The sequence below is a fragment of the Patagioenas fasciata genome, chromosome 2 (genome assembly GCF_037038585.1).
Source record: "Patagioenas fasciata isolate bPatFas1 chromosome 2, bPatFas1.hap1, whole genome shotgun sequence".
In the NCBI taxonomy this organism is placed as follows: domain Eukaryota; kingdom Metazoa; phylum Chordata; class Aves; order Columbiformes; family Columbidae; genus Patagioenas; species Patagioenas fasciata.
The window spans coordinates 65,901,029-65,917,354 of NC_092521.1; the positions used below are offsets into that span (position 1 = coordinate 65,901,029).

The window sequence follows — 16,326 nt, forward strand, 5'->3', positions numbered from 1 at the left end:
GCGATCTGTGGTATAAAGTCCACCAGATGGTCAATTACCAGTGGCATCCCTCAGAGGCTGATACAAGGCATCAAAACTGTTCCCTGGATGATGGGCCAGCATGTTCAACAGACACGTGAACACCACCAAATAGGGGAGTGTCTGATATGCTGGAGGACAGAGCTGCTAGACAGAGGGACAGGCTGGAAACATGGTCTGACAGGAAGTTTGTGAAGTCCAACAAAGGCAATATTATCCATTCCTGCATCTGGGGCAGGATAACACCAGGCAACAGCACAAGTTGGGTCAGCTGCCTGGAGAGGACTTTTGTGGGGAAAGACACAATGGTCCTGGTGGCCAAAGAGCTGAAGAGGAGTTCACTGATGGCCAGCTGCAAGCTGGGTTGTTAGCAGAAGTGTAACCAGCAGGCTGCAGAAATGATTCTTCCCTTCTGGTTGGCACTTATGAGACAGCATCTGGAGTGTCATGTCCAGTCTGGGGCTCCCCTGAAAAAGGGAAAGCACTGACACAGTGGAGCATGTGACATAAGGGGAGAGGCTGAAGGAAGCGGGTTCATTCCACCTCAAGAAGAAAAGGCCAATGGAAAAGTTTACTGTGGTCTACAACTACCTACCTAATGGGCAGGCATGGAGGAGACAGACACAAACTGATACCAGCGGTGCACGGTGATCAGCTAAATAGCAATGGACAAGATAAAAGATAATACTGTTGCCCCTCTAAGAGTGGTCAAAGACTGTAAGAGATGTACAAGAAGTTACAGAGTCTCCATTCTTGGAGTTAAATGTCTCTTCCAAATTATGTTATTCTGTGATTTTATTTATCCATTTAAAATTGTTAGTTTTCAACCTCATTAATTTAGTCCTTCTCTGTACTAAAAGACATGGAAAAAACAGGAGAGCACTATTTATTGCTTTCAGTTTATTCCATGTCTTCCTTTAGGGCTTTGTAGTCAACCGCTAGAGAACAGTGAAAATGTTATGACACTAGCTCATTCTTGACATGTGTTTTCTCTTTTAAATGAACCAGTCTTTCCCATTTTTTGAGAAAAAAGAACCAAAACCCACAAACAAAACAAAACAAACACAAACAAACAAAAAACCCAAACAAATAAAAAATAACTCAAACCAACAATGACACAGATGGGCATCTAAAAATGTGCTGCTTTGAGTTGCATTCCACTACAATACTGTCACTGTAAACGCTGACACGGTGCAAGACTAATGTTAGGCAAAATCTGCTACATGACCCTCTGCAGTGTTTTATGATTCTCCTTTGAGTCAATCAAATTACAAGGTTTATTACAAGGCAAGAGTCACAACAAGTCTGAAACACTTCAGATCACTGATTACACCCTTCACAAGAGACAGATACAACATCTGTCATCCTTCAAAGCGTCTGCAGGATATGCAATTGATTTAAAGACTCCCTACTTTCCTTAGCAACTGAGATGCTTAATGTTCTAAATTCTTTAGTGTTGAAATCTATCTACTATGCCTAACAAAGTCTCTCTTTATTTTTTGAGGCACCATCTAATTTACTGGTTAAAATGAAGTATGAACAGCTCTACAACATCCTCCATCATAAACAGCAAGGCACCCATAGCATCAGAACATAGGATTATTTTATACAACTCAACATTCTTGGCTATAATTGGCCAGGAGATTTTATTGGCTTGCTTTGTAACACCGAAGTTGTCCAAAATGGCACTTGAGCAACTGCATTCAGAGACTGAATTCAGAGGACAGGGACCCATAAGAATTTCTCTGCACAAAGCACTCTCTGACCTTGACCAACACTTAACAGTCCACAGAGATAATACTGGCACAAAAAAAACACCAAACAAAAACCAGCAGCAAACACATTTGATATACTGGATTGTCCATGTAAGTTTTACATAGATCTCAAATAGCTAAAAGAGAGAATAACTGACCCCCATCAACGTAAACATGAGGCTTGACAGAAAAGTAAACAGTCTATATCTTCACTCCACTAGACTGAGTCATATTACTGCATAACAGGAAACAAATGTAAACAATGTAAAAAAGTACAATAATTTGGTGAGAGAAAATACTGCAGACTATTTTTAGATTCTGAGCTCTTCCTGGATAGACTGATAGGGAGAAAAAGCACTTGGCCACATGTATTGTCTTTGCATGGCAAGGTTTTGGTAGCAGGGGGGCCGCAGGGGTGGCTTCTGTGAAAAGCTGCCAGAAGTTTTCCCCATGTCTCACAGACCCAATGTCAGCCGGCTCCAAGACAGACCCATCACTGGCCAAGGCCGAGCCCATCAGCAATGGTGGTACCACCCCTGGGATAATATAGCTAAAAAGGGGAAAAAAGCCTGCAGAACTGCAGCCGAAGAGAAGAGAGTATGTCAGAGGAACACCTCTGCAAACACCAACGTCACTGAAGAAGGAGGGCAGGAGGTGCTTCAGGTGCCAGAGCAGAGATTCCCCTGCAGCCTGTGGTGCAGACCATGGTGAGGCCAGTTGTCCTCCTGCAGCCCATGGAGGTCCACGGTGGAACAGATATTCACCTTTGTCCCATGAAGAACCTCACACTGCAGGAGGGGGATGCCCGACGGAGGCTATGAACCTGCAGGAAGCCCACACTGGAGAAGGCTCCTGGCAGGATCTGTGGTCCCGTAGAGAGAGAAGTCCAGGCTGGAGCAGGTTTCCTGGCAGGACTTGTGATCCTCTGGGGCACCCATGCTGGAACAGTCTGTTCCTGAAGGACTGCACCCCGTGGAAGGGATCCATGCTGGAGCAGTTTCTGAAGAACTGCAGCTCATGGGAGGGACTCATGTTGGAGAAGTTTGTGGAGGACTGTCTACTGCAGGAGGGACTCCACGCTGGAGCAGGGGAAGAGTGTGAAGAGTCCTCCCCCTGAGGAGGGAGAAGCGGCAAAGACAATGTGATGAACTGACCAACAACCCCCATTCCCTGTCTCCCTGTGCTGCTGTCAGGGAGGAGGTAGAGAAAATCGGGAGTGAAGTTGAGCCTGGGAAAGGAAGGGGTGGGGGGAAGGTGTTTTAAGATTTAGTTTTTATTTCTCATTATCCTACTCTGATTTGATTGGTAATTAATTTCCCCCAAGTCGAGTCTGTTTTGCCCATGACAGTAATTGGTGAGTGATCTCTCCCTGTTCTCATCTCGACCCATGAGCATTTTGTCATATTCTCTCTGCCCTGCCCAGCTGAGGAGGGGAGTGAAAGAGCGGCTTTGATGGGCAGCTGTCATCCAGCCAGGGTCAACCCACTACACCACAGAATAACTGGCAAGTCAAGAAATAGAGATGCAGACTGCGCTGCTCTTCTAGCAGCTGAGGTTATCAACATCAACTTTGGCTTGTCAGCATTTTACTTGGATCCCTGAAGAGAAAACACATGCTTCATATAACAAGTGGAATGTTTTCAAATTAGGACATTTCTGTTTGCAGCCAAGTTTACTGGAGCGACCATGAATCTACAGGCTGAAGTTTATCTAGAGTAGTCCTTCAAATCACAAAACCAATCATTTATCACCAGCATTTCTCTAAACATTGCAACTCTTGTTGAGGGATGTTCAGAGGATTTCTGACAATACCATGCTCAATTTCTAAGCCTTTTTATTTTTTTTTTTTAAATCACAAAAATAGTATGAACTGCATCTCCAAGGTTCGAGGCCAGCACAGTGATTCAGCAATAAATGTACTGGCTAGGATACCAAAAGACAAGTTTCTCAAGCTTCTGAAGTTATTTAAAGTTAACACCTAAACACTTCCCCACAAGTCCAGTTTACCTTAACAGATCAATTTTAAGTACAGTAACCTACGTCTTGGAGTACTATTCCTTTCTCCAGTTATCAAGAATTAGTGTGTTGAAGGGTCATTTATTTGCCTCCACATCTGGAAGCTCAAGATTGTCTACCTGAAGCCACAGAAAATCTGTCACACCTGCAGGTACTTCCACCTGCTTAAATGGGAAAAGCTTCAAGCAGAATTTCCCATTATTCAAATGTATTAGAAAAAAAAAAACAAAAAAAACCAAAAACCCACCACCACTAACAACAAAAGGAATGTTCTTCTACCCGTGATCTTCCTGAAGGCTGCACTGCACATGTAAGAATATACCTTCAATACCAGCTGCTGAAGTATCATGCAAGGAACAGTATTTAACATGCAGGAAAGTAGTTTCTGGCATGACACTGACATTCGCTTTCAGTATCAGAGAATGTAACCCACTATTTGCCTAGATAGAGGCTTCTGAGGGAACGAAGGGAGTGACAGCAAGCAGCTCCATCAGTTATCCATACTTCACATTCAATCCACACACAGAGCAGGTTTGCAACAGAAGCTGAATCCAGCAAAAAGACAAGTACAATATGATTTTCATTCTACTGAGGGGAGTCATCAGATGACCGATGTGAGTCATCTTACTGAGTCCTGATGAAATATGGGTTGACACTGACCTTCATTCAGACATTTAGAACACAGTGACCTCAATACCATAATACTCAAATTACTCTAAATACTCCACTGTTTTAGCTCAAGAGCTATGAAATCTAAAGTTGTATTCTTATCACTCTGCTCTTTGTCTGTAGTAACATCGTAAGACAAAGAGCAGTCAGGTAATTCCTTGCAGCAAAAGATCCTATGAAAATCAAAGCCAACACACAATTCCATTCCCTGTCCATAAGATGACAGTAATTTAAGTGACAAAGTCAGGTAACAGATCAGGCCTTGAATGAACCAGCACAAGAGGAGTAAGCAATCAAGTAATAAAGTTCTTACATTATTCCTGATACTAAAAGTAGTGTGCCAAAAATGGCACAAGCACAAGAGGTTACAAATTTCATTAGTAACTACATACCTGCTCTCCTTGCCTCGATGCAAGCAACACTCATTTCCTCTTTCAATTCATGATTTTCATTGGCTATAGCTTCACCTACTGTAACAAATCTTCCAACTGCCAGGTTAACCGCTTGGCCCACTCGCTGAATTGCTTGCAGAGTCTTGTCTGAACGCTTTGGTTTATCCTTATGATTAATAAGAGTAGTTATCTGCAAACAAGAAGAGTTAATTATTAGAACTGCATACGAGAAGACATTTTAACTTTAGTATTAAAGGCAAGTTTTGAACTGAACTCAGTAGTAGATTTTTACCATACTTCACTAATAAAATTTAGTGTTGAGTTATGAGGTATCATTTAATTTCTCAGAGGATGAAAAAAAAAAAGGAGTATAATTAAATCTGCTCATCTGCTGTGATCTCAACTTATCTGACATCTCAAATGCATGGAGAGATTCTTTTTTCTCCCCCCATTTGCAGTGTTAGAATAAGCTGCCCTAGGTCTCTCAACAGGCTTTCTCACTACAGACACAGGAAGAGTTGCATACAGTAGCAGACATATCAACACCATTTTGGGTTTGCAAGCACCGAAAATCTTACAAAGTTTTTGTGCTGCCAGGTAACTAAACACACTCATCAATTATGATTTGGGAGCTCTGGCTGTTTTTATTGAAATAAGCCTTTCTAAAAGATGTTTTATCCAACTGATTAACACAGACTTTAAACACAAGCAGTAGCACAGTTTTTACACAAAAAGAAGAACCATTTGTCTTTTAGAAATAATCTGAAGTATTCCAGTGTTCTCTCCATTAAAATATCCACTGTACTCATAACTTAAACATCTTCAGTTATGTGTGTTTTCTAGAATAAAAAACAAACAAACAAACAACAATTTGGGATGCTATTCTTCTTCTGATCTCCACACCTGGTATCAGCTTTTCTGCCCTGTACTACATTGCACTATACATTTCTTTTACCAACCAGAGATCAACTTCGGAGTCATGCAGGCTGCAGGACACCAAAGATTTGCCCAGAACACAACCACCAACCACCCAAAGAGAAAGGTAACGCAGAAGTAGCTCCTCAACCAAGACAAACAGACATGAGGACAATGTGCAATGCTGCCACTCAGAATTACCTAATTACAAACTACATTACAAACACTGTAGAAGCTTTAGCTTTTTGGTATCACAATAATTTTCTAGTGAGATGCAGGACAGAACTCAAACTGTAGTTCTGAACATGCTAAACCAGCATAAAAGCCATAACTGCTGCCCAAGACAGTCCCACCTGTCCTTGCCTCCATCTCTGTCTTTTTCGCAATGAATTCATCTGATCTGAGTTAAACCAAAGTTGTGAAGAAGGTGATGTTTGTTAGTTTAGTTTTTCTCATAATCAGTTGCCCAATCCAGTTCACTGCACAGCTGTAGGAATAGTTCTGCTGATAGAATTTCAGAATTACATGAATTACTTAAGTGTCTGAACATCTCAGCTGTATTAGCTTAATCACAGATGTCTTCATCCATTCCTCAAAACACCATAAATCACCATCCACTCATTCATTCTCCTACCGGTCAAGCCTACAGTAGAATAAGAGCATAGAAGCTGTACCTGTAATGCTCACAGGAGATCCAAGGAATGAGCAGGAAACAGCGCAGGAACTGTTCCACTTAAGCATTTGATCAATGCCCATGGCTTACCCTTCAGATATCACTGAGTCTTATTTCTAGGGAAAAAGTAGTGGTGTTTTTTAACAGCTTACTGGAGCTGGTTTTGAATGCCAGGAGCTGGTTTGGTCAAGTTTGTAGTATTAACTCTCCACAACAGAAAAAGCCAATACTTCATTTGTCCCTGTATGAGTTCCCCAGTTCACCAAATTTCAACCCCAAAGCCTATGAACACCTGCTGCCCATCCAGTGAAAATAAAATCATAAGATGAAAACAGAGTCCTGTTAAAGAGTAAACTAAGGAAACATCTGAACACCTTCAGGTTCATTCTAGAGAATTACCATCACTTCAGTGGAAATTCCAATTAATATCAAATGGCTATTAAAAACAGCTGTAGTGTGCAACTCTCCTGAATTCTTCCATTGTAAACACTTCAGACATACCAAAATACCAAATACCTGACAGCAGCTACTCTAACCATCACAGCTGGTGAATTCTTGAGTAGTCACAGGCAGCAAGCCTACAGAGAGTATTAGACCAAACACTGAAGAAAACCCACTTGATAGAGGGTCACAACTTTGTTTCCTCAACTGGTTTTTAAGCAAACTGCAACTTAATGCTATGCAAACAAAGCACTAATATTAGATTCATACAGTTACTGACTTCTGAAAAACATAGACAATAACACTAGCCTAAGACAAACAGAAGGCAAGTTGGATGCATGTCCTGGCTGCAAGCTTACCTCCCACAGCATTTTATACCAGTAGAAGTTTCAACATGTTCTGCATAACCCTGAGAAATGTATATGCAACTAACACTGCAGAGCAAAAGGAAACCCATCTTATTTTAAAAATCATCAATGGCATTTTAATGCCGTATGTTACTGTAGAGGTACGCAAATGATAAAAATCTCAAAGATGTCACAGTTGAAGTTGCTTTAATAAGGTCTTACAGAACATTTTCAGAAACATTTTAATTTGAGATATAGCTAAAGTTTACAGTTTTATCACTTCTCGAGGACTCTCTTCAGAGAGGGTCATCTGTTTTGTTGAAAAGGACACCTCCTATACTCCCCCACATAAGGTGAAGCAAGAATCAGCAGCTGTTTTGGCAGGCCCATCTCCAGTGTCATCTAACCTTACGACTTCATCAGTATCTTCTTAACCCCATGAAGTTCAGTAAGGCCAAATGCAAGGTCCTGCACCTGTATTGGGACAATTCCCAGTATCAATGCAGACTGGGGGATGAAGGGATTGAGAATACCTCTGCTGAAAAGGACCTGGGGGTACTGCTGGATGAAAAATTGGACAGCAGCCAGCAATGTGTGTTCATAACTCAGAAAGCCAGCTGTACCCTGTGCTGCATCAAAAGGAACATGGCCAGCAGGTTGAGAGAGGTGATCCTGCCCCTTTGCTCTGCTCTGGTAAGACTCCAGTTCTGCATCCAGCTCTGGAGCCCTCAGTACAGGACAGACATGGACCTGTTGGAGAGGGACCAGAGGAGGCCACAAAAATGATCAGAGGGATGCAACACCTCTCCTGTGAGGACAGGCTGAGAGAGTTGGGGTTGTTGAGCTCAGAGAAGGCTCCAGGAAGACCTGACTGCAGCCTTTCAATATGTAATGGGGGCTTATAAAAGAGATGAAGACTTTCTACCAAGGCCTGTAGTGACAGAACAGCAGGCAATGGCTTTAAATTAAAAACAGTGTAGATTTAGAGTAGACATAAGGAGAAAATATCTCACAATGAAGGTGGTAAGGTGCTGGAACAGGCTGCCCTGAGAAGCTGTGGATGCTCCATCCCTGAAGTTTTCAAGACCAGGCTAGATGGGGCTCTGAGTAACCAGATCTAGTGAAAGACATCCCTGTCCATAGCATGGAGGTTGGACTAGATGGTCTTGAAAGGTCCCTTCTAATCCAAACCATTCTATGATTTAGTGATCTAGTCTAGATGCCCACTGGAGTAGCTTCTATATTTAGAGTCAACCCAGTTTAAAAACCTATGGTTATACACAGCAGCTCAGGCTTTGCAAATACCTCCTCAAATTATGAACTCTCAGCTGGGTAATATAATTTCTTCTCAGACTGGCTAATTAGAGCCACTACAGCAACTATCTTAACATTAGAATGGAGGGAATCTTATGGAGCTCCATTATTTTTTTCCACAGAAGTCAAAAACTTTATAGATTGCCAGTTAAAAACAAACATTGTGTAAGAACTAAAACAGAAGTCGGTCAAGAAATTGGAAACATAAGACAAACAGCTTCATATAACATTCACTTCAAGTATGATCAATACTATGGCATTAGATGTAGAAAATACAGCCTGTACTAATATAGTAAAAAGGTAAAAAAAAAAAAAAAAGTAAGTAACAAACAGCCCTGGACATAGGAGTAGGTAAGTCATGATAAAAGAAAGAGACAGAGAAAGATAGAGAAGGGCAACGAAGCTGGTGAGGGGTCTGGAGCACAAGTCTGATGAGAAGCGGCTGAGGGAACTGGGTTGTTTAGCCTGGAGAAGAGGAGGCTGAGGGGAGACCTGATCGCTGTCTACAACTACCTGAAAGGAGGCTGTAGCGTGGAGGGTGTTGGTCTCTTCTCCCAAGTGGCAAGTGATAGGACAAGGGAAACGGCATCAATTTGCGCCAGGGGAGGCTCAGATTGGATATGAGGAAAAAATTCTTCACGGCAAGCGTTGTCAGGCATTGGAACAGGCTGCTCAGGGAAGTGGTGGACTCACCATCCCCGGAGGTGTTTAAAAGGCATTTAGATGAGGTTCTTAGGGACATGGTTTAGTGCTACAGTTAGGTTATGGTTAGACTCGATCCTGAGGGTCTCTTCCAACCAAAATGATTCTATGATTTAATATATATCAGCTAATGGAAAAAGGGCTGTCTTTGGTTCTAGAAACATGAGTTAGACATACACCAAATGTAAGATGCTTAATAGTGTCCAAGGCAGGAAGAAAGTTCGTCTGATACAGATGGGCTTCTCATAACCTGCCACGTGCAGGAAACACTGCTGTGCAAACAGAGAGAATGTGTAATTCTGAGCAATATCTTTTTCCTTCCTTCATGAAGTGTTAAAAGTGACAGGCGTAAACTCAGCTATATCCTCCATTTAAAATAAAGTTATGAAAAATCAGAGGTAAAAGCAACTGCAGTTTCAGTTCCTTTACAAGACTTAATCAAGTTTATAATTAATAACGAAAGTAAAAAAACTAACAAGCAAGAACTTAACTGAGCAAGGAGATGAATTTCATTTGTATGTTAAGTGAGAAATTGAAGGGAACTGTGATGCTAATAACGAGCACAAACATTATTTAACCAGTTCAGACCACAGTGAAAAAAAATAAATAATCCCTAAGCAGTAAAATTGGAAGGGTGTTTGGGTGAGGCATACAATACCATTTGCTTCAGGATATGAATAATGCAATGAGCATTAAAAGGCCAGTAAGCTAGGCTTCTAAACTAAAGAATAAGCGAAGTTTCTGTTCCTGACTTTTAAGCAACATTTAAAACAAAAATATATAGAATCAGACAAGTTAAATGGAGAAAGGCAAAGATCCACAGGAAAGCTAACAAGGAACTTTATGCCCAGCAACCAGCCACCTTTATCCAAAGATACCATAAGAGCCTGTAAAAAACTGAATTAGTGAAAACTTGCAGTGTTTAAGGATATATTAAGTTACAGAGAATTGCATTTCCCCTGGAGCCCATCCAGTTGCAACCAGACCAGAAGTGTTACTGTGGTGTTTCAGTCGTTTTTTGTTGGTTTTGGTTTGGTTTTTTGTTGGTTTGTTTGTTTGTTTTTTAAGTAGGAAACCCTGGTGACTACAGGAACATTATCTAAGATCTCATTTAAGCTTAACACCTCCCAGATATTTAGTCTGTTGTATTCTGATCGTGTATCACCCAGTCACTAACATCTGTGGTGTTTGGGCAGGAGCTATCAGCTGAAAATATTACCAGCAAGTCTCTTTGAACAAGATAAATACGTTACGTGCTGTTTACTTACGGATTTACTGATCAGGTCCTAGAAAGGAAACAGTCCTTTTGATGGTCCTCATGCTCTGTTTAATGTGGGCTCTTATACTATCTCCATGGAATGTTTAGCTGAGATTTGAGACAATCAGTTTAAGGAGTGTGCAGTCTCAAGAAATTGTCAGTTACAATCTTCTGTCACTTCTTACAACCAGCCCCAGAAAAACTGCCTTTTCTCAAGTACTTTACCGAAACTAACATATATAGTCATAACGTAACAAGATGTACTTCATATTTAAGGAGACATGCTTAGCTGTGGCAGGTTTTGAGCAGCTATTTTCAGAGCTTTTTGAGGGCCTTCAGATACTGACATTTAAGTCGTTACAAGCTTCATGCACAGGAAGCATCATGACAGCATGCTTAGCTAAAAATATTCTAATGTCTATTTATTATCAGTGTAATTAAGTCTTGCATGACAGAATTAAGTGACACTTAAAGAGATTGGGTTTCAGGAAGTATTTATAGACAACTATAAATAAAACCAGCGGAAACGTAGCTATTTCACAGTCACTACTACAAACACAAGAGTTAAACTGAGAAGTTATGTTGGAAGATAGTCTATCCCTGCCCCCTTCCCTCCCCCTAGTAAGTACCCACAATGTACACAGGATGATTTAGACTCTCAAGAGTAGTATTTTTTATTGCTTCACACAAATTACTTTTCTTGCTAGAAAAATTCAAGATGTTTTCTGTGCAACAAGGATTAGCTATAGTGCTGTAGCATCCTTAAAAGTAATAGCTCCTCTTCCATTTTGTGTATTTTCTGCTTTCTACTTTCCATTAATTGTATAATGGTAGAAAATTACTTTCTGAAAAAATAATAATACCAGGAATGGAAGGTCTTTGCTGAGAAAATGCAATAGCACTGCATACTAGAGAAGAAGCTAGAAACCCCTACAATGGAAGCGTGCTGTAAAGGAAATTTAGTTCCATTGGTTAGGACATACAGAAAACTTGGTGAAAAAAGCCTTTGTCACGGTGCTCATTCTTTTATTAGTTCATCTTGAGTTTGGGGGCAGGGAGTATGGGGAAATTTGTAATATTACATTTCAGGTACTGTATCTCATTAGGTCTTGTGTACTACTTAAGGACAAATAGGTCTTCAGACTCATTTAGCCAGACAGCAGCACACATTGTTCCAAGACCTAGATCTGCTACAGAAGACAACCACACATTTGAGAAAGCACAGAAGCAGCACCTGATATTTGACATCCAGTCCATAAGGGCCACAAGCAGACTGTCACATAGACTTCTCATCACAAGAGACAAGAGCCTTTGGGATCTCAAGAAGTGAACATGGACTACCTGCCTACCTATCCTAAAAATCCAAAATCTGTTAAGATTAGGCATCTGTCCAAGCATTAATGGAAGTCTTAGTAAGCATCTTCTACAATTTCAAGCACTACAATATTTTTACAAGTCTGGCTAATGTGACAATTTTTGGAATTGTAAAACATTATCTTCCCCACTTAGTTCTCACTTTGTAGGAAAATCCTACAAAAAACTTTGTATAAACTCAACTTTGGAAGTTTTCAAAGGCTAGAAAAGATTAATCACAATGAAATGCAACCGTGTTAACTACTAATGCACTAGTTAACTGTAAGAATCCATATTGTACTTATCCTGAAAATGTTACGTGAGACAGCTGCCACTGCTTTATGGACACTTGAACCATGACAGTTTCGTCTGCCTATTCTTATTCAAAAGGGGCAGCCAAGCTCTTCTTGCAGAAATCGCACAGACCTCAACAGATCATTCAGGACCTTGAATTACTACTTCTGTAAAAAAAGAGCTTTCAAGAAGTGGCATGATCCTGCTACCCCATTTGTATATATTTTACTCAAATTGCCAATGCACTGGTGTCTAGAAGGGCAGTACAAATATGCTGCATGTCTGAGACTGCTGACTTCTATTGCACTTGTGGTATTGAGACTGTTGTATCTTTACCTAAAGAGGTTTTATAAGCATCTTCTCGACGCTTTTGTACACATCTTCTATAAAAGCCTTTAGGGAAGCAAATTAAATAAACTACATTAACAACCTGTAAGCTGGCTCACTTATCTGCAGGCAAATGCCAACATGCTTAGAGGAGCCTCAGGCAATCTTTCACAGGTAGTGTCTAATAAGCTGATAAGCCTCCTCTGAAAAGGAAGACGGTACAATCCAGGACCTGCAGTGACAAGTAGAAGCTGACAATCAATGCAAGAACAGCCCTACCAAATCAGATCACTGGTGTACCTAACCCAGTATCTCCTACAGTACCCAAACATGGGTGCCCATGAGAAAACATGAGAATAAAACAAACAAATGAGACACTAGCTATTTGCAGCTAGAACCATATTTTTGGTTATATGCAAATCATACATTTTAAAACACAACATTTAATTGTGCAATTCTCACAAGCTCAATAGCTTCAACAGGTAGATAATATTATTTGGAAGGGGTGCGAACAGCTTCTTCACCTCCTTCAGATCTAGGCTTCAAAACCTACTTCAGATCTCTTTGTAAAGTTTGCCAGGAAAGACAGAGTACACAACTTCAAATTCTAATACACACCTCAGATTGTTAGTACTACTGCTATGTACTCGTTACACATTCTTGGAATTGTTAAGAGATCAAAAGGATTCAACTCACAGCAAGACTGTGCTATAAGTAGTGAATACCCTTTGTGCTGAATGCATTCCTAGAAAACTAAGGGCCCTTTAAATTTCAAGATCCAAACCAAACACCACAGAGAAAACAATTACCCAAAATGTGATAGAGATGAACTGTAGTATTTTGATTACACCAATTTATTTCCTCTAGCGTGGCCTTTTTTTTTTTTTTCCAGGGGGGTGGGGAGGGATTTGTGTGTTGGTTTTGTGTTGCGCTTTTTTGTGTTTGGGTTTTTTTTCAAAGTAATGAATACTCTGGAAACTTCAGATTCTTTTTCAGTGGGATTAAATAATTTCCAACCTTTTTTGTAAGTTGCTGTGAAAAGGAATGCCAAAGAAACAAACAAATAAACAAAAGGAATGACTATGGCTGAATAGTTCACGCGACCTATGGACTCTTAGACATTATGTGGTTATTTGAATTATTTTAATAACGTTACTAAAGTAACACTATGGTAGAGTAGAAATACACTTTTTAATGGTTTTTTTAGACGCCTTAAAATCAGAGATCCCCAATAACTTGCAGATACAAAGCAGAAAAGTACACGAAAACTGATCTGCACTCCTGCCATCCTCCCTTTTTTTTTTCCACACGTGGGAGAAGGATCACTGGAGAATGCTCAATGAGGCTTGACCACCCATTAAAGCTATCTTGCTTACTTGTACTGTCACATGCCTTACAAATCAGAAGACTGCCCTATCTTCCAAAAAAGGTGTCTTCAGAATTTCTGTAGAAATCAGTGACAATGAGAAAAAAATTCATCTGCAGACAATTTGAGTTTCCTTCTCTTTTTGAAAAGATGTATGGAAGCTTACAGACTGAAATTTGCACCTTTGAGCAACTTGACACAAGTTGGCCAAAATAATTTGTCAAATTGAAAGCCAAATTTAAACTTTTCTGATTATATGATTTGTGCATCAGCAAGTACACTGAACATCAGAAAATGTTTCCCTATCATAAAATGCAAAAAAAAAAGGCCTTTACTGCACTTTGCAGCGTGAACTGCCCTTCTAATTCAACTGCTGTCTTGAAGTTTCCTGAAACTTGCAGCTATCTCACTAGAAAAAGTCAACATGAATAAACAGCCCCAATAATTGGTTTTAGGTGTGTTCTCTCCTGTTGCCCTCCAGTTCAGTATCTTCATACCCAAATAGGTAGATTTCATAAACAAAGTTTATGAAAACTTGTTTTCATTCTGCACCTAAAAATCCTGGGCATAAGCAAGTCTAAGTAAACAAAACCAACTCAGAGGGAAGTTCATTGTTTAATGTGTATTTTCAGATGTGGTCAAAACAGATGTAGACATGTTTCAGCACCAGAGAGATGCAAGTCTCAGAAATAACTCAATTTACTAACATGATCAGATAACACCAAAACCAGACACTGAATGGCAAATAATTATTGTGGCTTTCCTTTGTTAATGTACCTAATGTATAGCTTGTGCAAACTATGCTCGAGCCAACTCTGAGCTACTTATTGAAAAAAAAAAAAGTTACTGTTGTGCAAGTAAAAATTCCGATATTGTAATAAAGAATGTAACAGGGACAACACACTGGTACCACCTGCAACTGAGAGTTCTTTCTGTTCAAATCAGGACACACTCCTGAAGATGCAAGAAAAGTTGGTTGTTGGTCCCATAAACAGGCAGCATCACTGGCACAATTACCAGCCATTCTAATCCATCTTGCACTTCATGTTGCAGACAGGAGGGTTCCTCCAGCTTTTTTTAGAGAAGGCTTCCTTTGCAGCTTTCTGACATACGACTTCAATTCAGAGCAACACCTGGGATTTCATCTTGAAAAGCACATAATTGCCTTAGGGATTAATAGAGAAGTACAGTGTGGTCTGGAAAAGGCTATGCAAATCCAAATATTATCCACGTAGGGGAGTGTAAAAGAAACAAAATCTTCATATAATCCAGGAACCATTATCTTGTTCATGTTAAAGAGCCTTGTATGTTGTTCAGCTTGCTTCCTTGAAGTGCTCAAGGGCAACAAAAACTCAGTTGGAAAATTTAATAATATTTAAATGTAAGACTGAAATACAATACAGAATCTTTGATAATTAAAAGGGAACATTCCATACATTGGTCTAACTCCTACATGTTAAGCACTTGCAACTCTGGACTATATTACCATTCTAAACAATTTTGACATCTGTGAATTAAAGAAACAAACAAAACAAACACACACCCAAATTAAAAAAAAAAAAAATCCAACAAACAAAACCAAAAAAAACCCCAAAATAAAAACAAAACCAAACCAACAACAAAAAAACCCTCCACGTTTAAAACATTACATTACTACAGCACCATTTTATTTTATTGTTAATGGAAAATACATTATTTGTGCGGTTGTATTTACATTCATTGCGCTTAATACAAAAAATCAATACAAAAATGTCTCTGAGACAAAGGAACAGCATAATTTTTATTTGTCCATATACATCTGAAAGAACCTTAGGATATGCTCATACATGATTTTTGTAACTTGTGTTCATGAGTTATCTTACCATTTGAGAATTCCTTTTATGTATAAAACCAAGAAATCATCCCATACAATATCTAGAGTAGATTAACCATTACCAGCTGGCACTAGAGGCAGTATCACTACTCATTTACTCCACTAGTTTTAAACAAGGCTATTGATGTAATGTAATAAAACTCAATGAGCAAAAATTGTCATTTCAGGCTCTATCTAGCAAGATTTATGCTTTATCAATTAATTTATACACATAAATGCACACAGAAAGCCGTAGGCTCATACTACCATACAGCAGTTTTACTAAACTACAATCAGAGTTGTTTGCAATCATCAAATCATAATTCCCCCTTTGGGGATTTCCCTACATAATCTGTATAAAACCATCTGTTAACAATGCTGAATAGCAAGAAAGCTGCTCTAGTTCTTTTTCTGCAGGATCACTGTGAGGCAGTTCTGATTTAATACTCATTCAGCTAGAGAACTACAAAAAAATTGTTTAATCCATAGAAAAGTCATTAATCACATATCATAAATTTGAAAGATAGGATTCCATTGGAAAAGATCAATTGATTTTCAGCTATGTGAGTAAGAAGTATCTTACTTCAGCTTCCTGAAGTGTTACCCTGACTCATTTATCACATCAAAGACTATCG

General features: G+C 39.6%; 1 protein-coding gene across 3 annotated transcripts in view; it reads right to left on the reverse strand.

The window, feature by feature from the left end:
• The window catches only part of CTNNAL1 (catenin alpha like 1), a 59,044-nt gene that overhangs the window by 34,693 nt on the left and 8,025 nt on the right, over positions 1-16,326 (reverse strand). For all 3 annotated transcript variants that reach the window (XM_065829781.2, XM_065829780.2, XM_071804334.1), the window contains exon 2: positions 4,850-5,039. In XM_065829781.2, the coding sequence (XP_065685853.1) occupies positions 4,850-5,039 (190 nt within the window). The remainder of the gene's footprint in view (positions 1-4,849; positions 5,040-16,326) is intronic.